The sequence below is a fragment of the Pseudonaja textilis genome, chromosome Z, assembly GCF_049901715.1.
Source record: "Pseudonaja textilis isolate UNSWEBS1 chromosome Z, rPseTex1.2, whole genome shotgun sequence".
Lineage (NCBI taxonomy): Eukaryota > Metazoa > Chordata > Lepidosauria > Squamata > Elapidae > Pseudonaja > Pseudonaja textilis.
Window position 1 is genome coordinate 86,100,028 of NC_142008.1, and position 26,671 is coordinate 86,126,698.

The 26,671-nt window shown below is 37.7% G+C and overlaps 2 protein-coding genes across 4 annotated transcripts; one reads left to right on the forward strand and one right to left on the reverse strand.

Moving 5' to 3' along the window:
• Positions 1-3,823: 3,823 nt before the first annotated feature.
• On the reverse strand, positions 3,824-26,664 carry PTGES3L (prostaglandin E synthase 3 like). Of its 3 annotated transcripts, none has more exons than XM_087916846.1 (8): positions 26,277-26,664; positions 19,199-19,263; positions 7,887-8,000; positions 7,060-7,126; positions 5,683-5,781; positions 5,012-5,101; positions 4,320-4,373; positions 3,824-4,047 (listed from the first exon to the last, which is right to left on the reverse strand). In XM_087916846.1, the coding sequence occupies exons 2-8, from the start codon at positions 19,204-19,206 to the stop codon at positions 4,036-4,038; spliced, it is 444 nt and encodes a 147-aa protein (XP_087772972.1). In that variant the 5' UTR covers positions 19,207-19,263; positions 26,277-26,664; the 3' UTR covers positions 3,824-4,035. The 3 variants fall into 3 exon arrangements, with proteins under 3 accessions (XP_087772972.1, XP_087772971.1, XP_026576734.1); XM_087916845.1 differs by lacking the exons at positions 19,199-19,263; positions 26,277-26,664 and adding exons at positions 9,538-9,618; positions 11,313-11,386; XM_026720949.2 differs by lacking the exons at positions 19,199-19,263; positions 26,277-26,664 and adding an exon at positions 11,313-12,185.
• On the forward strand, positions 12,206-23,559 carry RUNDC1 (RUN domain containing 1). The gene is made up of 5 exons (XM_026720946.2): positions 12,206-12,744; positions 18,098-18,256; positions 18,389-18,587; positions 20,091-20,201; positions 21,140-23,559. The coding sequence occupies exons 1-5, from the start codon at positions 12,409-12,411 to the stop codon at positions 22,009-22,011; spliced, it is 1,677 nt and encodes a 558-aa protein (XP_026576731.1). The 5' UTR covers positions 12,206-12,408; the 3' UTR covers positions 22,012-23,559.
• Positions 26,665-26,671: the final 7 nt, after the last annotated feature.

Here is a 26,671-nt window from a genome sequence, read left to right on the forward strand (position 1 = left end):
CCCCCAAATTCCACCAGAAATGAGTGTTTGCCAGCATAGCCTCTTGGAGCAGGATGCCTTGCAGGGTCCCAAAGATTCATTTCTGGCAGAGTTTAGGGGAGAGAAGGAAAGATTTCTGCTGCTTCTGCTGCTTTCCTTGTGTGCAGCCAAAATCAGAAGAAAGAAGCTGAAAGCAACAGCCCAGTGGCCAAGCCAGGTGTGTGGGGCACATGGGGCAAGTTCCCTGCCCCGCCCTTTCCTTCCCCCCCCTCACTATCTTATGTTGTTACAATGCAAGTGACACAAGCCTTGTGTTCCCACACAGCCTGGATTAATTGCTTTGGGGCGTGCTTTGGGGGTGACATTTCTCTGCGTACCACCAAAATTTTCTCGTGGACCATCAGTGGTCCCCACCCTACTGGTTGGCAACCACTGCTCTGGTCCACTAATCATCTTTGTTACTCTCTCTGCACTTTCTTAACATTTTTATATTTTGACCAAAACTGAATCCAAGTGTCATTTTATGTAGGCCTTCTAAAGGGATACTAACACTTCACATAAACTTGATTCTATTCCTCTGTTAATGCAACCTAGGAATGCATTGGATTTTTTGGTGGCTGCAGCTATTGGTTCAATTTAAATCAGGGGTGTCAAACTGGCAGCTGGTGGGCCGGATACGTCACATGCAGTCCATGCCCCCCAAAATGACATGTGATGTGACACGATAGAGTTTGACACATGTGATTTAAATGATTGTTCACTAGGAATCCAAGATCCCTCTTGTAGTTACTGCTATTGAGCCAGATTCTACCTATTCTATACCCATACCTTTGTTTTTTCTTGGCTAAGTATAAAACCGTACTTTTCTCACTATTGAATTATAGGACCCAGTGTTTAACTGTCGAGATCCTTCTGCATCTTGAGTCTATCTTCTGGGGTGTTGGCTACTCCTGCCAGTTTGATGTGATCTGCAAATTCCTATTCCCTCATCTAAATCTTTTATGAAGATGTTGAAGAGGTCTAGGTCTAAAATAAAACTTTTGGGTACCCCACTGCTTACTTCCCTCCATATAGATGTAGTTCCATTAAGGATTACACATTGAATGTAATTTATCAGCCAATTACGAATCCATCTAGTGGTGATGCTCTCTATCCCATATTTTTCTAGCTTACCAAGAAGTAGGTTGTGGTCTGCTTTGTCAAATACCTTAGGGCTTCCAATGTTAATTTTTCCTTCACATCCATTATTGTTGTTTAATTATAGTTATTATAGTTGCCCACTCCAAGAACTCTGAACAGCTTACAACATCAAATATACACAATTTAAAATCATTAATGTAAAGCGTAACAGCCTAGACAAAAACAGCAGTAACAATCCACAATTCATTGTTTGCTGTTTCATTTTAGTGAAAACATAAGAGATCTTGCTTCACAAGTTTCCAGCCTTGGGATTGAACAGTACTTTCAGGATTGAGAAAGCCCCTTGTTGAGGATGTTATCAGAGACTGATTTCATATATCATGTGAAAAAGAGGTTCTATTATTGTCAATAGAACAAATAACAATTGACTGCGCCTAAACAGCAGGGTAATATGTGTAGGCTTGGGACTTTGGAAATCAGAATGACTATAAATGACAGCAAAGAATAGAGAGAGTTTTATCAATATATTTGTTGTGTCAAGTGATCTGGATTTTTTGAAGCCCAGATCTATTAGCCCAATAGTTTATGGCTCCTACAACATTCAGCTTAATATTATAGTCAGGAGAGATGGGTGGCATATAAATTGAATAAATTTGTATAGATCAGTGTTTATCAGCATCTAGTTTTAAGATGTGTTGATTTCTATTCAGAGAATGCTGGCTGGGGAATTCTGGAAATAGAAGTCCATCCTAAAATTGCTGAAGTTGAGAAACCTTCCTATAGGGAAAGAATTGAAGGTATGGGGAAACCATAGTTGAGGATTGGATTTCCACTTTAGTTCCCATTTTTAAGGCAAGGGAGTTGTCCTGCTGGCCTCCATGTTTGTAACCCAGATCTGATAGTAGCATAAAAATTCTGCTATAAAATCACAAAAGGTTTAGGATTGTCACCAAGAAGCATGCTAAAGAATGATAAATATGCTCCCCAATTAAGGTAACACAAGGGTCTACACCCATATAATTTTCTGCTAGGGAAATGGTGCACTAAAATACTGCCTTCTTCAAGAATGGTATTATTATTGTTGTTATTATTATTGTTATTATTATAAACTTTTATTCATTAAAAATGAAACTATCAACTAAAGATCAAAATAAATAAATAATAATAACAATAATAATAATTCTATTCATAGTGGGACCGATTAAAACTTAACAATTCAAGACCTAACCAAGAACCTAAGAACTGTTAAAGTAGCATCTGATTTAGGCAATTCTAAGTAGGGTGTTTTTCTGTAGTCGGGATATTGAGGTCTAATAAGATCAAAATTTCCATATATCTAGGCAGCTCTTTAGATATTACTCCAAGGGTTCCTATTACTATTGGTACAACCATTAATTTCTTCCTCAATAATCGCTCAACTTCCATTTGTAAATCACAATGTTTTGTTCTTTTTTTCTAGCTGTTTCTCCTCAATTTGTGTACCACCAGGTATTACAATATCAATGAACCAGACTTTTTTTCTTTTTTACAATAGTGATGTCAGGTGTGTTGTGGGCCAGATGTCTATATGTTTGGATTTCAAAGTCCCACAGGATCTGTTCCCAGTAATATTTGCTGCATTTGAACCCAAACTTCTGGCAAAGCTTCCAATGTATGATTTTGGCAACTTGATCATGACATTGTAAATAATCAGTTTATGAGATTTCGCTACAGCCACTGATAAGATGATCCAGTTAATCGTTCTTGCTGCATAAGCGGCACTTGCTGTTGTTACTTGCATGTTAATTTTTTGTTTTCATGGAATTGGCCTACAGATCTTGTTCTTGGGCAGTCAAAATGAAGCCTTCAATTATTATTGTTGTTGTTAATGTTGTTAATCTTCAATTTGATTAACAATCTGGAATTGATAAAAACTTAACAGTTCAGGTCCCACCCAAGGGCCTAAGAGCTATTAAAATAGCATTTGTGTATATAGGCAGTTCCTGGTTGTGTTTTATTTTATTATTACTATTGTTGTTGTTGTTGTTGTCGTCATCAATTCAATTTACAGTATGGCGCTGGTAAAAATTTAACATTTCAAGTCCTAACCAAGGACCGAACAACTGTTAAGGTAATTGTTGTTGTTGTTGTTGTTATCCAGCTTATTCAACAGCTGAGTATTTCTAGATGGTTCCCAGTTATGACTGAACTTCAAAGATCAAATGAAATTCCACTCAATGAAATAGAAGGGGCAACACCAGTGGTGGGATTCAAATTTTTTTACTACCGGTTCTGTGGGTGTGGCTTGGTGGGCATGGCATTGCTTGGTGGCCATGGCAAGGAAAGGTTACTGCAAAATCTCATTCCTTCCCCACTAACCTGCTTTTCAGCTCCATTCTCCTGTACAGGGCAACAAAAGAAGACCCAGCCAATCAGCTGGGACTCGGGAGGCAGAGAATAGACAGGGGAAGGGCCAGTCAGAGGTGGGATTGGCTGGTTCTCTGAACTACTCAAAATTTCTGTTACCAGTTCTCCAGAACTGGTCAGAACCTGAAGCTAGTATTTGATTATTGAATGATCATTTTCTTTCACAAAAATTTACGAAGAGTTTCTTGTAATTATCCAAATTACAAAGACTACTACCTGAGTCCCGTTTCTTTCTACACTTAATAAGGAATGGATTACAACAACTGCTTAGTCTTTAGGGCCAATTTCACTCACAGAGTTGGTGCAAAGAGTTGTTTATTAAAGTCATCCAGAAAAATTACATTGCAATATTTTTATACTTATTGAAAATAAATACATTTGAAACACTTTGGCATGTCGCATCTGCTTCCTTGATCTAGGCTTTAGCCAGTATGTAGCATAATCCCATGTCACTGCTGACTGTAGCAGTAGTAAACTAAGATAGCAGTCCAGTCAGAGAGGTGTGCCCGTTCAGCTATCATCCTAAATTATTAAGCGCATACAGAGAAAGATTAGTAATTTCACTGAGAGAGAAACATAACCCAAATTTATGAAATGAGATACTTTTAAAATGTTTATATCAACTTCTGCAAGTTCTGGCACAATGGCTTGAAATACTAGTGAAGCACAAGCCATATTCCATCCCAGTTCTCCAGCCATGTTAACTTGCAAATCTGACAAACTGATAGTATGGAGTCAAGCAAGCAGAAGTTCAGAAATACAGTAGTTAAAGATGCTATTTCCTACATACTTACATCAAGATCATCCATAGCTGGGGGTGGATCTTTCTTAGTAACTTTTTGCATGAGCTGTAAGGAAACAAGGAGATTAAAGCAAACAGTGCTACTATTTAATATTGAGAAATGTGGAGGATATTCCTATCCAAATAATATAGCTATATTATTAACAGTTATTTGCATAAAAAGTTATTAAAATATCTACTATTATTTATGTTAATCAATGAGAAATAGTATTGAATCTGGCTAACTAGATTTACATGATTCTTTTTTGCTCTGTAAAAAGAGGGCAGGTTAGCATGTAGTCGATCATTTCTGAAAACTCAGAACTAGGGAAAGATTAATATTATTTGCTCTCTTATTAGAGCCTTTTACCTTTTACCTAAATATGAGCAAACATTTGCAATATTCCATACTTCATGTATAAATGGTGCATAAATAATACAAGAATTTATGGCATGTATAATAGCAGTACGGTCCTGTTTTGGTAAATGGTGTTTTTCTAGCTATTACTTGTGACACTGCTAAATAGAATAATTGCATTCTGCATATATGTAAAAGCCTCTCATCATTCCTATGATCACTATTAGTTAGCACTATAATTGGGATACAGAATAGCCACTTTCTACTTTCTCAGATTTCAGTTTTTCTAATTCAGAGTGAGTCAGGTAAGTTTTGGAATTCTGCCTTGATCTGATAACTGTGCTCACTTCTGCATATTGTTCGACCATGGCTGCTTCCACCTCTTCATCTCCTTCCCAGTCTCTCCAGTTATCAAAGTCCACTGAGAGCCACGCTGGCTGCAAATAAGATAAACAATTGTCTACAGCATGTTCCATCTCTGTTCCTATTACTGTTACTAAAAGTAACATTTAAAAATAAAGCAATAGCATTCTAATTTCCCCATCTTTTCAATCAAACAGGAAAAGAACTGGTATTAAATCAGAATATATTTTGCCAAATTACCTACTTTTAACTGGTATAAAATCTCAACTAAGTCATGTTAACTGCCCCCTTTGACTAAAAATAAAAAAGTCAAGTTTTCTATGGAGATGGTTAAGCAAGCAGGACATGGTCTTACTGATATCCCCGTATAATACTGAGATTCGGTAGTATAAGTCATCCTTATTTAGCAATTGCCCATTTTTATAATCATTCGTAGTGATGAAGAAGTAACTTTGCAACTAGTCTTCATATTTACAATTTTCACAGGTCTGTAAGGCAAAGGAAAGCTGAAATAAGATTATAAGCACAGTTATGGTTTGCCTTAGAGACCACTTCACTTAATAATAATTAATAACAGTATTGTCAAGCCCAATCGTGGTTGTTAAACAAGACTTATGTGTATTGGTTCCCTAATTAACCAGGGCAGGTGTCCTACCTTGAAATCTTCTTTCGTCAGACGTGGCCATGGCACTTTATCCTTCCACTTGCGTGCAAAGAGTGTGATGGACCTGCCTGACCGTTTATTTTGGGAATCCTGAAGTGATTACACCGTAGCAAAAAAAAAAACCAATTAATTCTTCTACAAGTAATTGCAATTAAGTTAATTTAGTCCTATAAATACTGATGAAATCCACATTTGAGGGCCACATTTTTGCTTTGATTTGCTTTGAAAGGTTCCCTCCATCCATCATTGCATATACATGGACAGCCAGAGTAACTAACAGAGAGGTATTAAATCATATAAAACCAGACACGTCAATAGAAACTAAAATCATAAGATTATGTCTGATTTACTTGGTCCTGTCATGCGTGCAAATTCATTGAAGAAGGCAATAATGCTAGAAATGGTTTAGTAGAAGAAGAAGGGGCAAGCAAAGAGCTCTCTGACTTGACACCATAGCTGATGGAAAGTTTAACATCCAACAATTAAAAGTGACTGTGCTTGATAGGATAGCATTGAGAGCATTTGCCTATAAAATCGCCAAGAGTTAGACACGACTAAATGGTTAAAACAAATAAAACATATTTACACATTTTCATTTAAGCAATAGTATAGAAATAAAAGATTGGTTAAAATAAACCCTTAAAATAGAGCTAACCAAAAAGTAGTAGTTGAGATATGCAATGATATAATCTCAAGAATGGATTCATTCTATTCAATACATCACTGAACAGTTGAATCTACACCATACAACAGAGAAAAGTAACAATAAAACCATCACATCTATGGTATTATATCACTGTTCTTAAAAAAAAAAAAACCCGGTTCTTTACAGTCAGAGAAAACAGAGAAAATTTGAAACCTAATAATTTGTTGACAACATCACATAGATCTATCATAGAGTTAATAAAGTATGATTAATCCAAAAGTGCATTTCCTAGCGAAATTTTTCTTGTGTAATCATCTTCGTTTCTGGAATTTTCTACATAGGAGTTGTTAAATGTTTTCTCCCACTTATAATTCTCACAAGCAGGGCAGCCAAAAGGATAGAGTTGAGGTGGGTAGAGAGGCAAGTGAGAGTGTAATGATAGACTGTTACTTATTGAGGCTCCGGGCTGGGAGGGACCAGCTCAGAATAATTTAGATTGTGGTGGATACTCACTTAATTACCTGTAATTCTCAATTTATGACCATAGTGGGGAGAGTTGCTGTCATAAATGTGTGGTCACATGACATCTTGCTTTATCACCATACCAACTCACAATATAAATTTCAGTTCCAATTAAGATTGTAAATTGAGGATTATCTATATCAAAGAAAAATAAATGTACTCTTTTATTTTAAGATGGTCCTCTCCATTCATCTGCTTACCTTGGAATTTACTCTAGCATAAAACTGAATCTCGTTGTATATTTCAATGCCATCAGCATTCTTACAGCTGCAGAAAGATACACAGTAAATACTTATTTGAAATTTTCTGCTTTCACAAATGCTACTGCAGATAGTTGGCTTAGTAAACTAGCTATTACAGGTAGTCCTCAATTTACAACTCTTCATTTAGTGACTGTTTGAAGTTGCTACAGCACTGAAAGTGACTTAGAACCATTCTTCACACTTACAATTATTATATCATTCCCAGGATCAGTGATCAAAATTTGGCATTTATTTGGGCATTTGGCATGAATTAATGGCTATTGTAGCATTCTAGATCATGTGATCACTATTTATGACCTTTCCAGCTGCTGACAAGCAAAGTCAAAGGGGGGTGGTAACCAGATTTGCTTAATGACCATTGAGTCACTTAACTGCAGCAATTCACTTAACAATAGGTTAAAAAGGTTGCAAAATCAGTGCACAACCTACTTAACAACTGCCTTGGAGAATGGTCCCAATTGTGATTTATAAGTCAAGGACTACCTGCATATTACTTAAACATTACTAATCCATCTTCTGAAGGCAAACTTTCCATTTTTAGAGAAGAAAGCAGTTGTGTGAAGAATTAGACTAATTACTGATCATGTGTGAATGAGAATCAGAAAATCGACACACTTATACAGTAACACAATCCAATGTATTTTTTTGTAGAAATAAGTTCTATAGTGTTCAATGGAAAATAAAAGCTAGACATTTGTATTTGCTTATTAACACCAATATTCAGGTTTTTTTCCCTCCTAAAACAGAAGACAATGTTTTCTTACCTCAATATTACCTTGTAATCATCAAGGTCCACTTTTACATCCCTGCTGTCTTCCACGCAGAATTCTAGAAATACATATCGCGGACGGTCATACCATAGAGTTTTGGCTGCTTGTCTTAAGGAAGCAAAAGAATTATACAGAGGAGTGGTTAAAGTGTGAATGCCATCTCACCAAAAAAATATGGAACCTCAAACTATTCTATATTATGGTTGGCTGCACAGATATTTAGAATGGATCTGGCATTTTTATCCAGATAGATCCTTTCCAATGATCTAGAGAAGGCAGATATTGTTTGATGGTATTAAAGGTATTGTCATAGGATATAAACTGTTCCAAGTGAACCGCCTTTTTCAGTTGATTGATGGTAATTTTGTCAACACCAATGGTGTCCAAATGATACTCCCATTGTTTTGGGATCACACCTGCCACCTAATAATATTGATACTATCTTTGCTTTCTTTTACCATAGTCACGCGACTTCTATTTGCAGGTCCTGTATTTTGTTATCTTCACCAGTTCTCATCTATTCTCCTGTCTCTAGGTATTGTCATGTCCACTATCTAGATTTTATTATTATTATTATCTCATTTTATATACCTCAAGGCAGTGAACATACTTAAAACAGATAGTCCTCAATTTACAACCCCAATTGAGCCCAAACTTTATGTTGCTAAGTGAGAAATGTGTTAAGTGAGTTTTGCCCCATTTCACTTGCCACGTTTGTTAAGTGAATCACTGCAGTTGTTAAATTAGCAACCTGGTTAAGTGAATCTGGCTTCCCGATTGATTGTACTTGTCAGAAAGTACGTAAGGTGATCCCGTGACCCTGGACATTCAAAAATGTGAGTCAGTTGTCAAGCATTTGAATGTAGCTCATGGACCACAGGGGTACTTTAATGGTCATAGGTGTAAACAATGGTGGAACAATTTTCAGTGCTGTTGTAACTTTGAATGGTCACTAAGTGAATTGTTGTAAATCAAGGACTATCTACATTCCTGCCTTTTATTTTCCACACCACCATAACCTGAGGTGGACTGGGGAGAGAAAGAGTGATTGATCTAGGTAGATTAGATACCTAGATTAGCTAGGTAGCTTTTACGCCTAAGGGAGGCCTAGAACTCCTAGTTTCTAAGCCATCATTGTAACAACTACACCAAACTGGCAAATTATAATACACAGTTTCATTGTCAGGATTCCAGCAATCATCCTAATTGAATCATGAGTCTCGAGCCAACTTCAAAAAACTTCAAAGAATTTATTAGGAGCAACAAGCTTAAATGATTACAAGGTACTTTCATGTTTTATTCTCAGTTGGTCTTACAAGAATTTTATGATTCTTAAAACAAATATATGTAAATGCCATTATAAAGCTATTTTATTTAGAGCAGAATCATCTAGTAGCTATTGATCTGTATAGCTCAATTGACGGAGGAACTATTCATAATGGTCACCAGGACCAAATGTCTTATGAAAAAGGTCCTCTTGCTAAGCATGAGGGTGAGGGTCATCAAATCTTTGATTGAGGTTCAAAATGGCTTAATTCCAAAGTGGGTTCCACTCAGTGGTGGGTTTCAAAATAGTTTATCACAGGTTCAATGGGTATGGCTTGGTGGATGCACTTTGTGCATTCAAAGAGGCTTTCTGACTCACCTCCTGCAATCCTGCACTCTCCCTGTTGCTTCAGCAGCTGATGTGGGGCAATCTGCTCTGACGCGCAAAGCAGCTGCTGTGCTTCAAAAGCAAGGAATAAAGGTCAGTATGGGATCCCGGGTGGGCAGGTGGGTGGGTAGACCCAACAGCAGCTCCAGCAGCTCTACAGAGAGAACCAGTTTGGTCTCCGCCAATCTTTGGTGCTACCAGTATGCCAGAACCAGACCAAACCAGTAGAATACCCCCAACTGTTTCCACTCCCATGGTCAGCAGTAAACAACCCAAATTAGTTACAGTACTAACCATTTTTAAAGAATTCTTTTAAGAGCTAATCTGTGTCCTGCTGACTATGGGAGTGGAAGCCATTTTGAAATTAAGCCATTTTGAACCTCAATCAATGATTTGATGACTCTCACCCAGTCTATGCCTAGAGCAAGAGATTTCCCTAAGAGGATTGCACATCCCTATGTGAAAGAACCTGCTTTCAGGTTATATGGGTATAATTGAGAACTACAGAAATAGATCTGAAAAATGCCCAGTAACATCAATATGGACCCTGAATGGGCACTCAGTAACTGATTTGGCTCTACTGCGATATATGGTGATGTATGATGAGCCTTAATGGAACCCTGGCTCCCTCACAATAATACTAACAATTGTCTTTTGATTCAGTAGACTTCCATAGGAGAAACTGCAGTCACTTTGGGAAGAGTTCTCCAAGCTACTGAAAATTAAACAGAATTGGACTTGGTTAGCCTTCATCAAACTGCCTGTTCTATTGCATCTCTTCCTACTGATCACACAGATACCAGACTGTCAATATTGTCAATAACAATATAATTGATTGGATTTATACTGGGACTCATGAAACAGGGGAATAATAGAAAAACTGGATATTCATTTGTATGCTTTTAATTATTGGCATGTTCTAATAGATGCAATTATTATTGATGTATCATGCATCCACAATGCATATGGGCAAAACAAGACCTTGAACAAACCCTGATCAAGTGAAACTCCAGGAAGAACTTGCAGAAGATTGGGCATGACAGATTGTGAGGGTTGTCACTTGTTGGGATAATTGGCCTTGTATTGACCCTTTCAAATTAATTCCTCAGTCCATAAAATGTAGGATTGCATAGTTTGAAGCACTACATCACTTTTTCTTCTAACAATGTTACTTAGGAACCCCTCTTCCTAAAGATGTTTCCCTTATGATGTTACAAATAGACAAAAGATATGGTTATGAACTACACCCATTAAGTAAGAGTGTGTGTATACATACAAGGGGACAATTATGAGAATTTTTATATCAAAATATATTTTCCTTTGACAGTCGAGCGGAAACTAAATTAATCAATTAAAATTAGCAAACTTGCTCAACCCCACTAAACAAGTTATTCAGACCTAATTCACAAATCATAACAGGACCATTAGCCTGAATTGATCATTGAACAAAGAGATCTGCTCGCTATTCTGTAAAATATCAGACTTATTTCTGTCCGCTCAGTTTGAAAAAGGATACTAGAAGGATCACACAATGTAATAGAATTGAAAAGGTAATCAATTAAATGTTTACAGCTGCTGGCACAAATATCACATTTTAATATAGTGAATATTAGAGATCTGAGAAAGGCTTCCTGACCAAGCAGACAAGGCCATAGATTTTTATTTTTGAGGGGATCCCAGAAGTTAGATCATCAGATCAGATCAACTGAAAAAGAAAGATAGAAAAAGTCTTATCAAAGAGCTGTCATCAAACCACAAGCACTCACCTTGCCATGATGGCTGCCGTTTATTATGTTCTGTGTCCCTCAGCCTCCCTGCCCTTTCAGGCAGACAGGCTTATATGATCCCCTTGGGCCAGGCGGAGCTAAATTCATAGGCTCCCCCTCCCCAGTAGTTGCTACCCAGCACACTTCCAGAAATATCCTGACACGTTCCATAATATACCATAGGTGCCGTATATCTATTTTAAGTAGATACTGTAGTCACTTTGATCCTTACAGTTTAGTTGAACAAAAACTTTCTTGGGTATGCCAGTTTAAAGCTAATTTAAGAGTAATTATTTTTAATATTTTGGCAGAAACTTTTCAGGAATCGTGTAAATTTGTTTTCAAGATAAGGCACATTTGCTTAAGGAATTACACTCAAGATTTCTGCTAAGTAAATTAATTCATTTCATTTTAGAAACACACTAAGTTGCAACTGCTTACATTTTAACTATGCTTGAAGAAAGCCTCTTTGAAAAAGAAATGTCCAAGTAAGTGTGAGATTGTTCTGCAAATGTCTGCATTCTAAACATTATATAATTGGAACGTAACTTTTATCTTTCGTTCGTATATAAGTACGCTCCCTCCCTTCGAAATAATCAGTATTGCATATTATGCATTTAAGAAAATTCTAGTTAATCTTAGCTGAACTATGTATCCTTTTTGCTAACATATCTATGCTCCTTTGTTTTCTATTCAAATTTCAAACTGAGTCGCTGAAATTTATTTTAGGCAATTGACCGTTATCTTGTCTTGGTTGCCGTTTACAGAAGAGTCACACATCAATCTCATTTTAATCAAATGTATTGCGCAAACTCAAACCTCATGATTAACTTAGTCTTCGAGGTGTCGTGCGAATGCAGAAAATTGATTTAAATAGCCACGCCCCTCCAGTCAATCATGGAACGTACATCGTACGAACGCAGCCATGACGCTACCGTATGCCCCTGCGCGTGTTAAAGAACCCAAGGCCGCATCTACTTCCGCATGACGATTTTCTCTCTTGTTTCTCACAGGACCGGAAATGACGTTCCATTTTGCCGACCGGGTTCCCTGCTGACCTTTTAGTAGTTAGCGGCTGCTCCTCGAAGCGGCGGCAATGGAGACTGCGGCGAGTCCCGGGGAACGCTGGGCGCCGGTGGGCGCAGTAGCCGAGGTCCAACCTGGAGAGGAAGAAGTAGGGGAGGAAATCGAAGCCGAACCAGGATCCCCGCGGGCACTTAAGGCGGAACGCCGTCGTCTTCACTCGGCGCTCCTAGCTTTGGCTTCGCACTTCGCACAGGTCCAGTTCCGGCTCCGGCAAGTGGCGCGTGCCGGCCCAGGACAGCAACAGCGACTCCTCCGCGAGCTTGAGGAATTCGCTTTCCGCGGCTGCCCCGGCTCCGGCCTTGGCTTTGCCGCCGCGGCGGTGGACGGAGTGGGCAGTGACGCCAAGGTGAGCAGGAGCTGGAGGTCACTAGTGCAACATTCCACTGCTGAGATTTTTCAAAGATACATTAGGTAACTTCGTTGCCTAATAAATCCGATTTACTTTATGATAGGAATAAATCCGGAGCCACCTGAGATAGTTGAATATTAACCTACTACAAAGATTTCCTGAGCTTGGCTCTGTGCAATGTGAAATTTACCCACAGTGGAAAATATCCCAGTTACTTAAAAGTTTTGATGTTGGTATTTAAAACCATAAAGTAGATTCTCAGTCCCATATTAAAGAAATCGTTACAGTAGTGAAGGATGCAACTCCTGTCAAGCTATTGAAATCAACAGTAGAAAAGATTGTTATTACTATGATATTCCCATAATCAATTGATTGACAAAAGACAGAACTTAGATTACCTTAAGATTTGAGCTCATTCTGCTTTTCCTGATAGGTGTGTTCCAATATAATTGAAATTTTATAAATTATTATAAAGCCACACTTGGAGTTTTCACTTCTAAATTTCTGACATTAATATGAATCACTGAAAATATTTTTTCAACTAGAGCAAATTAATAAAATGCATTGTCCAACAGACTTAGGAGACTTTCTCTTTTCAGAATTAGTATTTGAAGAAGTATGTCCAGTTTTTATAACTTTGTGATTAGTAAATAATCAAGTAAAGTTCAGTAATACTGACTGTAGGAAATTTTGAATTTTCAAGCATTCTTATTATATGGCATTTCATTGAAGTATTATGGATGAGTAGAAAGATATAAATAAATATTCATATAATCAAGCAGCATAAAGGTTGGAGTCTTCAGTATCATGCCAACTAATTCTGTTAATCCCTAACAAGTTACTGTTGTCAGAGAGCAATTGCTTTAATTAAATTTGATATATTGCCTTGGCAATCACTGACAGCGGAGACCAAAAATTCTGTATTTTGAACACCTCTGGTAATGTGGGACATGTTGAACAGATAGTCCTTATAGATGATTCATAGTTGTGGTGATGAAGAAATAATTTTATGGCTGGTTAATCCTCACCTTTAAACTTTTCACAGCATAAAGCTAAAGAAAGGCGTAGGAAGTTTATAAGTACAATTGTGGTTTCATTTAGAGATTGCTTTGCTTAATGACTAAGTTGCCATTGCCAATTGTCACTTAGCAAGGACTACCTGTATTATAATTTATATGGAAATTTAATTAGATCCCTCTTAAAAGAGTTCCTAGGTAGAGAGTTAAACAGCACATTATTTTTTTTCTCATATACCGTGGAATTGTAGTTACCCAAAATTTTGCAAATTTTGTCTAGCTGCTGTGAAGCCACAGCAATGAATACAAGTAGTCCTCATTAATGAAAACAATTGAGCCTGGAATTTTGATCATAAGTTGTTGTGGTTTGAAGCAGGTCACCATGTGGCATGACTCAATTTTATTACTCTTTTATGATGGTCTTAAACCAAGTCACCACAGTCATTAAGCAAATCATGTAGTTAAGCAAATTCACTCTCCCAAATGGGCATTTTTTTTTGCCAGAAAGCAACAAAAAAAGATCACAAATTGTGATCATGTGACCACAGGATGCTGCAACTGGTCATAAATAGCAGTAGCACTTAGAAATATAAAATATAAGTGTATTCATTGTGATTAGAGCCAAAACTCACTATTTTAATGAGACCAGGTAAGAATGCTTATGAGTGCAACACAAGTATGAATGTTTGGCTTCAAATGTAATAAACTAAGAATATATGCAATATATATTGTATGTTATTTATAATTATATCAAAAGTGTTTTTAATTTTCAAAAAAAATTAAGAATACATAAATATTTATTAACCCTGGTGAAGCATACAAAATCCTACTTTAATTAGGAATAGGAATGGAATGGAAATGTGATTGGATATACCCTTTATCTCCAGTGCGTAAAGTCACAGTGTATGTAACAGCAAATAATACAATCATTATTCACAAGTTGCAAACAACAGTTGATAAATCATAAGAAGCCAATAGGAGAAGATAGTAGGGAAGATGAGAAAAGAAAAGTGAGACACTGCTAAATGTTCACTAGAGCAGCGGTTGCCAATCAGTGGGACGCAAGAAAAATTTGTCGTGCCGCAGAGAAATCTCACCCCCAGAGCACCCCCTAAAGCAATTAATCCAGACTGCGCAGAAACACAAGTCTGCGCCATCCACATGGCCCGCGGGAACCCTTCCCACCCATTCACTCCTTACCTGGCAAACTTTCCTGCTAAATTGCTATTTTTACTTTTTCCGACCATCAGCTGTTCTGCTGTGCTGGGAGATTTAGATTTCCTGGTAGGAAGCAGGAAATGGCTGGATTTCTTGCTTTCTAGCTAGTCTTTAGATCTTTGGCTCTTCTTTTAAGCACAGCCAAACCTCCCTTAGGACTGAAGGTTCTATTATTCAGTGCAGACACACGGCAAGCAAATTTTATGTGACAGATTCAGGTAGCCAATGGCAGATCACTGAATGATTCTGTGAGCAACTCAATCTGCCTGCCTGCTTTACCTGATCTGGAGTAAAAGTTGCTCTTTTTTAAATAAAAAATTTAATATTTACATACATGTGTGTTTTGAGTTAATTTTTTGAGTTTGCTAGCTAGCAAATTTTATGTGACAGACTGAGCTCGCCAATGGCAGATAGATAGATCTCTGAATGAATCTGTGATTCTGTGAGCAACTCAATCTGCCTGCCTGCTTTGCCTGATTTGGGGTAAAAGTTGCTCTTTTTAAATAAAAAATTCAATATTTATATAAATATTTATAATATTTACATACAAGCCATGCCCAGCCAGTCACATGACCATCAAGCCACACCCACAAATTAGCCCTCTGTCAGATCTCCTGGGAAAGGTGAGAACTCTTCTAATAAACTATGTTACTCACGTTCAAGAAGATAATAGTCTATTATAATACATTCCCTCCAAACCTAACATCCGCCGCTCTACTAATCCCTCGTGTCTCCACCCCACATTACTAATCACAACTGCATCTAATGCGTACAATCCAACATCAACAGCTGTATGCTCTTCCTGCCCCCGCCGCCCCCAAGTCCAGTCTGTTTTCAACACAAAGTGTAGCTGAAAAGCCATCTCGGAGCTTAGATCGTAGCTGTCAGGCAGCTCCCGCTCCTGCCCCAGCCAGGTCTCCAGTGCGCCTGGCAGTTGAATGTGTCGATTAGTGGTCCCTGGAATTTAAAATTATGAGTTGGGTGGTCCCTGAGGTCCAAAAGGTTGATGACCCCTGCACCAGGCTGATGGCACGGGGGAAAAACTTATCTTTATGTCTGGTTGTTTTGGCATGCAATGCTCTGTAGCAACATCCTGAGGGGAGAAGTTGAAACAGTTTATATCCAGGATGTGAGGGATCTGTAGATATTTTTTCAGCCCTCTTTCTAGTTCGTATAGTGTACAGATCCTCAATGGAAGGCAAGCCAGTTGCAATTATTTTTTCTGCAGTCCTATCTATCCCTTGAAGTCTTTGTCTGTCCTGTCTGGTTGTTTCAGCCAGTTATAAAGGTACAAATCACAGACTCAATAATTCCTCTGTGGAACTGTATCAGCAACTTGGGCAGTCTGAGCTTTCTGAGTTAGCAAGAAATTACATTCTTTGTTGTATGTTTTCAGTGATGGCTCTAATGTTAGGTGTCCATTTTAAGTCCTTGAAGACAACAGAACCTAATTTTGACTATTCTACCACTCTCTATATGTAGGTTTTCACTTCAGATGCCATAGCTCAACTCAAACAAGCCCCCAAACTGGATGCTGTGATCAAAACATAAAATTTGTGTCTGAAACTTCTCCAAGATCTAGAAAATCTTCTAAGGTTGGGCACTTGGCATCCTCTTCACACTTACCAAGTGATAACCATTTGCAATTGTCAGCCTCCAAGAATCCTTCTGCTTATCTTTCTGGCTGTCATAGAAAGCGGGGGAGGAATAATTGGACTTCATGGGGGAAGAATGCTGGAGGTTTGAGTTGGTGAAATGTAAAAGTTGGGATGTTTTCTTGACCATGCTTACTTGTTTACTGTGCAGATGTAGCCCCTTATCTGAGTAAGCCAAGGTCAACCGTCTTGGCATACCGGATATCTGAAACACCACCTGAAGATGCCCCACATGACATTATACACATCTCAGATTGGTTGGCCAGTTTGAACTATTGGGGGTGAGGACACGGGATAACTTTCTATATGTGATTTTCACGCCTATTGCTTCAGATCTTGTATTCTTCTGATGCTACCACTTCAATTTTCAGTAAATTTTCTTTCTTGGATTTTGAATGGAGCCTCATCTGACAGCAACCTTATTTGCTGGTTTCCATAGAAAGTCAATGTAGAAACAGCAGGAAAGGTTGCAAGCTGCAGTTGCCCACCAAGAGGACTCTCTCTCTTCTCTGGTACCTGCTGAGTGTAGCTGAACTACTCTGCTGGACTGCAACAATGGAGCTCAGATGGCGAAGATTGAAGGTCCATTTCTGCAGCCTTGCAGAAGCATTCTTTTCTTCACATGGAGTAGGGCTGAAATCCATCTGCAGGCAGTTCTTTTGCTCCAGCTGCTTAACAACTTTGCAGATCACTTAACAATGGCAACTGGGGACTGCCTGGACTGTGATCATTGAATGAAACAGTTGCATGGGTATCTCACCTAATGAATACTTTGCTCAACAACTGAGATTCTAGTCCCAATTGTAGTTGAGGACTACTTGTCAGGTAAAAAATAATAATCTGCAAATGACTATGCTTACCTAACAAGTGTCTGCTGTATTCTGTATCTTCTTGCACTTTTTATAAGCTGTTGAATTAAAAAGGCATATAAAGTGACTGTCAGAAGAGTTTCTAGGTTGTAGCTGAAGGGCATCTTTTCCCCACTTCCCTTTCCAGTGATGTTCGCTTGAGACTAATGGGTTTGTGGACAGAAGTAAGAGCTAGAGAAGAAAGATGCTCCAACATTGCAACATTGCAATTTCAATTCAAGGTTGACTGCTTTATGCAACAACAGATAGCCATTAGGTCTGAAATGTGCACATAGTTCTTTAAGAACTTTATTCTAACTTCACTCTTAAAATCAATAGAAGGAGTCTGATAGTGCCTTTTCTTATTAACAATTATATGAAAAAAACATTAGAAGCTGCAACTCATTTTATAAGCTGCATAGCCACTCTAAATTTGATTAATTGAACTGCAGTCCCTGAAAGCTAAGTAAAAATAATAAAAAAAATTAATCAGAAAAGATGCTATTAGATTCCTCTTTTTTTTGCTTCCATTGACTAACACAGCTCTCCTCCCACAATTACTGTACTCCAATTTACACAGTGATATAATATGACCTTTTTGTCTTCATTTCAGAATGAATATGAGAAGCAAGAACAGCTAGAAGCTAGAAAGGAGAAGCAACGAGAATTAATTCTGCAGCTTAAGGCACAGTTAGATGACTTGGAAACATTTGCCTACCAGGAGGGTAGCTATGATGCATTGCCTCAGTCTATGGTCATGGAGAGACAGCAGGTAAGGCTCATTGGTATATAGTCAGGCATAATTTGCCTTTAGCTGAGCCATTTGATTTTTAGTCATATTGGGAAGAGAATCCTTAGCAAGGTGTGAGATTAACTCCTGATTTATTCCTGCTGTGCTTCACAGGTGATTATTGAGGAGCTAATCAAGAAATTGGACATGAACTTGAGTGAGGACATTGCCTTGCTATCCCCAGAAGAGTTGCGTCAGCAGGTGGATGCTGCTGTGGCACAAATCATCAACCCTGCACGTGTAAAGGAACAGCTGGTGGATCAGTTGAAAACCCAGATCCGGGACCTTGAAATGTTTATCAATTTCATCCAGGGTCAGAAAATACAAATATCTTGCATACTTGGTACAATCCAGGGAACCAGATCGGAAAGGAAATGTGGAATGTACTGAATAACCTGAAAGTTTGGACTGAATTGTAATACCAAATTAATATAAATATTTACTTCAGCTTAACAAATTATCATATTTTTTTTTGTTCTTACCAAAATTAGCAGGAAAAGGAGACAGATAAAGTCCTGTTTAATAATTTTTCAGTGGTGTTGGTTCTCTTGTAATGCAAGAAAAATAAACAATTTATATGGAACCTGAATATCCTACAAAACTAATTATGGAATCAGCTTTCTTAGACTAGAATCCAGTTCATCAAACCCAATTGTTACTCATTTTCACAGATATATTAGGTTTTGTAATGTCTGAAAATTTATAAGGAGAACCTGGTCGTACCAAAATTTGTTACAAGTCTACTTATCTAATTGGCTTGTTGAAAGGTTATTTTTGATGGCTGTTTATAAACAAGCCCATGAAAGTAGGTTGCTGTTCTCTGGGAAGAAAAGTTAATTATTACTGATATTTAGAGTGCTTTCAGTTATGAGCTCTTGCAGGATTTAATAACATTGGCCATCACAATAACAAGGATGTACTCACTTCCTCATCCAGTGCAATATTCACTTTCAGTTGGTCTTCTGCATTCTTTCTGCAGTATAAGCTTTCTATGAGAAAGAATAAAAATAAAGAAATGCGGTATCTGAAAAGCAGTGTTTAGCAACAAATGTCATGTGATTTCAGTTTTCCAGGAGGATGTTAGACTACTAACTCACTCAGACCTTATTTAAACAAATCCATAAGACCTGATTTCTCTCAGGATTAATGTTGATGGTGGTCTTTGGGAGTTGTGGGATGGTGATTATTTTCTTCCCACATTCTTTTTCTGTTGTATGAGTGATTTTGTATTTCTATATAATATTTATTTTATAAATTATCCCATATTTACCATTTTTATAAACAACTCAAAACAGCGAACATATTTAATACTCTTTCTGCTTCGTATTTTCTCCACAACAACTATACTGGGAGGTGAGCTGTGCTGAGAGACACTAGTCCAAGATCATCAAGCTGATTTTCATGGCTAAATCAGGATTAGAACTCATAGTCACCCAGTTTCTAGCCTGGTGCCTTAACCAGTAAATCAAGCCGGGGTAGCTTAGAAATTTAAATAAATTAATATTAATAAACTTACAATGGAATGGGGCTTACTACATGCCAACTCCAGCTTTTCTATCTAAAAATTGGAATAACCCTTCTTTACAAAGACTTGTACAGAACTGAGATATCCTCAAATGATTGCACTGAATGTGAAATTGGAGAGTATAGAAATAATGCATTGCAGTTATTAGTATTCATCTATATAAAGATAACTGAAAGAGAAGCATTATTGCTGGGATGAAGCTGTGCCTTTGGTTCACTGGATATATGATATGAGCCAAAACTGAGCTCTTGGTTTTGTAAAGGTTGGTCAAAATCTTTTTCTTTCTTGTAGAAGAAGGTAGTCCTGGCAAACCAGAGGAAGGACATTGTGACTGTTCAAGTGAACAAACTGGAAGTGGCACCTGCAAGCCAAACATGCAGCAACATCACAGAAGCAACCGAGGTTGGTATCCATCCAAGCAAGAATTTGTTTGCATATCATAGTTAAAAAGGTCAGTTGAATTAAAAATTGGTAGAGGACTTTTGCTTGTTATAGAAATGGGATGTGGCAATTTGGAATAGGTTAATGAGAGGAATGGGAATTACAGAACCCTTCCATCTGACTTATCTGCCCCAATTCTTATTTTTCTGTTCAGCCTCTGACATCTTGGCAGAAGCAGCCACTGATATCTTGTTTATACTATTGTGGGGAAAAAAATAATCACAGATCTTTTGGAAAGAACTGAGTAGAAATTGGTTATTCTGTTCAGCTAAGCTTTTTCCAGATGCCTATTTTTAGCCTTGATTTCTTTCCCATTAGTGGAGATTTACTACTGGCTTATACTATTTTCTTGTCTTGAAAATCAGTTTGCAGGCATCAAATGACCCATCAGTATAAGGAAATCAAATTTCTAAATATCAGACAGCCAAATGTTTTTTTTTTGGGGGGGGGTGTCATCCTAAAAAATGTGGTTGCTGCAAGAGTATATGTGGTACTTGGATTTTGGTTGTACATACCAGGCTCATGAAATATGGAGTGTGTTATGTGCATGCTGCAAAACACTAAGAGATAAAAAAGGAGCAGTACTGTTTCTTCCTTCATATATGGACAACCACATGGGCATGCTTTCTTTTCATTATCTGCCCAGGTTGTCCTGTTGAATAAGTCAACATAAATATTATTAACCTCTTTCATGATCACCCCTATCACTATAGCAGCACCCACTAACCTCATTCTCAAGTACTTTTCTGTCTCCAAAACTTTATAGAATGTTGCCAAGTTAGCCCTACATATAACTGTAATCATTATAGTCTTTCTCCTCCTCCTGTCCTTTCCTCAGATGGTGACATAATATGCAAGTTTATGCAACTGTGTTAAAAATATTCACTTTCTCTCTGCAGTGAACTCAGAAGAAGCCCAGAGGATGCGGGAAACAGGGATGCATCTCATGCGACGGATGCTTGCTATGCTACAGATTTTTGCTTTGAGCCAGTTCGGTTGTGCAACAGGTCAAATCCCTCATCAGTTATGGCAGAGGAACCAGTCTGACAGAGACTATTCCCCTTTAATGAACAAGCTAGAGATGGCTGTGGCCCATGTCAAGCAACTTGCTCAAAAGTACCAGTTGCATGAGACAGAACATGTCATCAGCTATTCAGGTATCCAGGATACTTCCTTGGGAGGACGTGATGAACTAACACTGGCAGTACGTAAAGAACTGACAACTGCTGTGCGGGATCTGCTGGCTCATGGCCTCTACACCCCATCTCCTGGGATGAGCTTGGTTCTAGCTCCAATTGCCTGCTTGCTTCCTATGCTGGGCTCCTCTCCCCAGCCCATGCATCCATGGGAACTCTTTGTAAAGTATTACAGTTCAAAGAACGGCCGTGCCTTTGTGGAATCACCAGCTCGCAAACTCTCCCAGTCTTTTGCCCTTCCAGTGATGGGTGGGGTACCTGCCACCCCAAAGCAGAGCCTGCTGTCAGCCATTCACACAGTATTGTCAGAACATGACCCATTCAAGCGTAGTGCAGACTCAGAACTGAAGGCACTGGTATGCCTGGCACTCAATGAGCAGCGTTTAGTCTCATGGCTCAATCTTATCTGCAAATCAGGAACTTTGATCCAAGTCCACTACCAACCCTGGAGTTACATGGCCCAAACAGGCTTTGAGGGAGCCCTTAACCTCCTTAGCCGTCTTAGTAATCTACAATTCAGCCTTCCTGTGGACTTGGCCGTTCGGCAGTTGAAAAACATCAGGGATGCCTTTTGAGTGGCTTGGCAAGTGGATGTTGTTTCAGTCCTGGGGTTGGCTGGTGGGAAGGATATATTTGTTATTCTGACCAGGAGGCCATATTGATACATTCCTACAGAAGGAAATATTGTTGGTTGACTAGTCTCCTGCTGCTACTGATGATTCCAATCACATGCATCAGGATCCTGACTGGCAGGATCTTTTAAGATATCTGCTGCATGGACAAATTTGACAGTGGAGTTAGAGAGCATCTTGCTTGCAAATGGATGGGAATTTAGGAAAGTTTTGTCCTGCCATGGAACCAAGATTATATTTAAACATAGCTAATATTTTAGTTGCATCACATTTTATGTGTCCTCTCCCTGATGGATAAAGGATTGATACCTACATTTATAATTTAACTTTTAAATATACTGCCTGGCTCCTCACTTTTAAAGAAGGGACTTTATGTGCCAGTGGCCTTAAACTACTGTATTTGATACTGATGCTGCAGAACCAGTTACTTCCAGGGAAATATATTTGTTTTTTCCAATTGAGCTAGTTTGTGCTAGGAAATAGAATCCATTGTATCCTTACAGGTCAATATATGCTCAATATTCTCAGTTGGCTTTCTGATAAGGAAATACATTGTTTAAGAAATATTACAGTTTACCAACCAAACTTAATGAAAACAAAAAATTATATACATTCATTACTGAGAGATTAGTTTGCAAATTAGATGGAAAGAATTAGAGATGATAATGCTTGTTTGTAGGACAGTTCAATTTGGGATCTTAATTACTTTGACAGAGTAGGATAAAATCTTAACTTGAAATCAATAATAAAGCTATTAAGCTTGAACATTTAAATCAGCATCTTCCTTGAAAGAACAAATAACTTGATGCTAGAAGTCTTCTCAATGGCAGACAAGATAGTCTTCTTTGATTTGGTTATGCACAACCAATCAAGCTGCTGTTTTGGAAATTCATACTGTCAAACATTGAACCTGAACCTATTGATTCTTCCATTATATCTCTTAAAGCAACAAGGCTTGGCTATAATGTTCTTTTGAATTATGTTTCTTCAGAATAGTGATAAAAGATGTGTCTAAAGAATGTCTATTTCAGACTATGGCACTCTTAGCCTTTAGGTGAATAGTAATCTTTTAGTCTCCATATATGCAGCACTTGTAACTCTGTATAGTGTCTTTTAAGATTTCCTGTATGTGTAAGAATGAAGACAAACTACAGTCTCAAAGCTGATTCTGATCATGCTATTGCTCTAGAGGACAATCACAGGGGGCTCATTGACGTCTTGGCTATATAAACTGCAGTTTTGTTTTAAAGTAGTTGTGATATATCTATATATATGAATTGTCTGATTGAAATTCCTATCTAGTGTAGGTGATCTTTTTTACCCATTGATGGTTCATCCATTGGAGTGCTTTAAAACATTCTACCCTAAGCCCTTGGGTATCTTCAATTATAAATATATTATTTGTTTTGACCTCAGTTCACTGTAATGGGAAGAAGCAATTGATTGGGAAAATGTCTTTTGCTTTTAATAAATTCAGTCTGGTGTCCTTAATTTTTGTTCTTATTTTTCTTTTGCTTTAATTTGGCTCAGTGGCCTAATTGTATTTTTCCTACTCTATGATTCTAATTGTATTTCTAGGCTGCTAAAGAATCTTCTCCTGGACACATGTACATATTTGGCTGAGGAAGAGTGCAGTATCTCTTTCAGTCTACATAGAGAATCTATATAGTTCTGAGGTTGATAGATCTCTTTCACAAAGAATGAAATAAATGGATACATCTTTCCAATAGAATATGGAAAAATGATATATACCAAACAAAAGTATTATACTTGTGTCAATGGAGATTTTTTGGCATGAAGCTGTCCTTTGCAGGAAGATATACTTAACCTGCTTTACTTGATTTTCTAGGGACAGGGAAGAAACGGAATATGTTGAAATATGTATTTCCTTTGTAAAAAATATGCTTTAAGCATAGAAGACAATCAACAAACTGCTGGAGTTGTGAACGTGATTGTACTTACAAAACTCTAAAATCGTTCATCAGAATTTTGGCGGTGATATATCCTCAAAAGGTTCAGTGTCTCAAATATTTCTGAATTAATCGTATTAGTCAACATGATATTAACACCACTAATATCCTGTTTCAAAAACGGGGGGATGAAAATGCTGTGTTCCACTGACATAAAACAACATAAAAATATAAAAGGAGCCTCTGTGGCGCAGTGGTTAGGGTGCAGTACTGCAAGTGGAAAAGATTTTTAAGTATTTGGTATTCCTTAACAATTTGAATAAGACAGAAAAACAAATGGGTGATGGATATTAGGTTGCCAATCCACAAAAATCCTCCAGATGCCCTGAGCATGAAATACAATATGTATTTTTTTCGGTTAGTATTTTGAACAAGTTGTATAAAAACATTTTTATGGTATATTTATATTCTAAAATATATTCCAAAAAACTGTTGAAGCAAAAGGTTCACTTTTAATATAAAAATTGTAAAGGTTTGCATACTTAAATATATATTTCAACACAGAACATATACCTAACATTTAAATATCATTCTTGAATTTACTTATTCTTTAGAAATGACATAAGTGCAAATCATTCCAGAACAGTGAAAATGTCTTGCTTTGGCAAAAAATAAGCAAAATAATTACAACGTACTTGGGATAGCTCATCTTTCTCAGAATTCAGGCCAGAAACATATTAACAAGGGAAATCAGAGCAGCAAAAAGAAGCTACTCTGAAAAGCTAAGGAATCAGTTCTCAACAAATGAACCAGCAAACATGTGGAAAACACTTAAAAATATAATCGGTTACAGCAAACCTTCCCATGCTGAAAGAAATCAACAACTGGCAGATGACTTGAGAGTGTTTTACTGTAGATTTAAGAGGAAACTACTGCCACTCATCTCCACAATCCCCATCTCAGACACACCAAGCTTCCTCCAACCTCTCCCATCCCATTGAGCCCACCACCACCTCTGGTGAATACAGAGAATGAGGTGCAAGGTCTATTTCACAGACAAAAGCCAGGAAAAGCACCAGACCCACTCCTTGCTCAAAAGTTTGTGCTGACCAACTGGCCCCCACCTTCACCTGCTTCTTTAATAAATCACTAGAGATGTGCTGTGTTCCTTCTTGCTTCAAATGCTTTTTTATTATCCCATTGCCGAAGAAGCCCTCCATCAAGAACAATCTCAAAATCGTAAAAATGGTGGTAGACTTTAGGAGAAACCCTTCCATATTACCACCTCTTACAATATTAGACAATACAGTATCAACAGTAGAGATTTTCAAGTTTTTATTTAAAAGTTATCTCAAGACTTAAAATGGACACCTAACATCAAAAACTTCAAAAAAGCACAACAAAGAATGTTATTTCTGTGCCAACTCAGAAAGCTCAAACTGCCCAAAGAGCTGTTGATTCAGTTCTACAGAGGAATTATTGAGTCTCATCTGCACCTCTATAGCTGTCTAGTTTGGTTCTGCAACCCAACAGGACAGACACAGACTTCAGAGGATAATTAGAACTGCAGAAAAAACAATTGCTACCAACCTGCCTTCCATTGAGGACCTGTATATGGCACGAGTCAAGGCTGTGAAAATATCTACAGACCCTTAACATCCTGGACATAAATTGTTTCAACTTCTACCCTCAAAACAAGGGTAGGGCACTGCACACAGAACTAGACACAAGGACAGTTTTTTCTTGAATCCCATCACTGCTAAACAACTAATTCCCACAACACTGTCAAATTATTTGCTAAGATTGGATTACTAGTATTCTTCTCATCCTTCCTAGTACCTACCTTTTCCCGCTTATGGCTATAACAGTGTTGCTTGTATCTTTATGATTTATACTTTTTAGTTTCCTAGTATGATTTGATTGCTTATTAGTAACCTATGACTATCACTAAGAATTGTATGTTATAATTTTTGATGAATGTATTTTATTTTTTATGTACACTGAGAGCATATGCACCAAAGACAAATTCCTTGTGTGTCCAATCACACTTGGCCAATAAAGAATTCTATTCTTTTCTATCCTTCTCTGACTGATAGGCTATTTTCCTCTACCATGCCCAGCAAGTTTCTAAATTGCTTTTGACCCAATTCAAGTAGTCCCAGTAAGGCCTTTTTCTACAGCAAAAGTGTTTAGGAAATGTTAAATAAATTGATCGTAATACATACGCTGCGCTAACTCCTTTCCCCTTGGTTTAATACACAGTTCAATATGAAAAGGGGAAAGGGGCTCCTAGCTTACCTGACGCCAGTTTGTATTACCATGTGCGTGTGTTTTTTAATCTATTGAATGGAATCAGTTGTCATTCTAGATTTGATTGCTCTCGAAATCTGACTTTCCGCTTTTAATTCGAACGATCATGTTCACACAAAGTTTGAGAGAAAAGAACGGCAGAGGAATTATTGATCAGCATTTGTTGTGGGTAGACTAGGTAGTAAACATACTAAGCTAAACACATAATTGAAAAAAAAATACTCTTAGATCCTGGATTTCTTAATTATTTTGTAAAGGCAAATATCAATCTTAGAAAAAAGACGAGAGAAACTGCTTTTTAAATACTCAGGTAAACGGAAACCCCACATCAATCATTCACACTCCCGCCCGCTGAACGAAAGCGCGCTTGCGCAGTGTGTTCA

Bases quoted from the DNA above. Each gene is read 5' to 3' on its own strand.
- RUNDC1 (XM_026720946.2), top strand. From the start codon at position 12,409: ATGGAGACTGCGGCGAGTCCCGGGGAACGCTGGGCGCCGGTGGGCGCA. The intron at 18,588-20,090 runs GTCAGAAAATAC...TCTTTCTTGTAG, and splicing joins GTTTATCAATTTCATCCAGG to AAGAAGGTAGTCCTGGCAAA. The intron at 20,202-21,139 runs GTTGGTATCCAT...TTCTCTCTGCAG, and splicing joins ACATCACAGAAGCAACCGAG to TGAACTCAGAAGAAGCCCAG.
- PTGES3L (XM_087916845.1), bottom strand. The intron at 5,782-7,059 runs GTAAGCAGATGA...TAATCACTTCAG, and splicing joins ATGCTAGAGTAAATTCCAAG to GATTCCCAAAATAAACGGTC. The intron at 4,374-5,011 runs GTGAGCACAGTT...GTTTCCTTACAG, and splicing joins TGGTCGAACAATATGCAGAA to CTCATGCAAAAAGTTACTAA.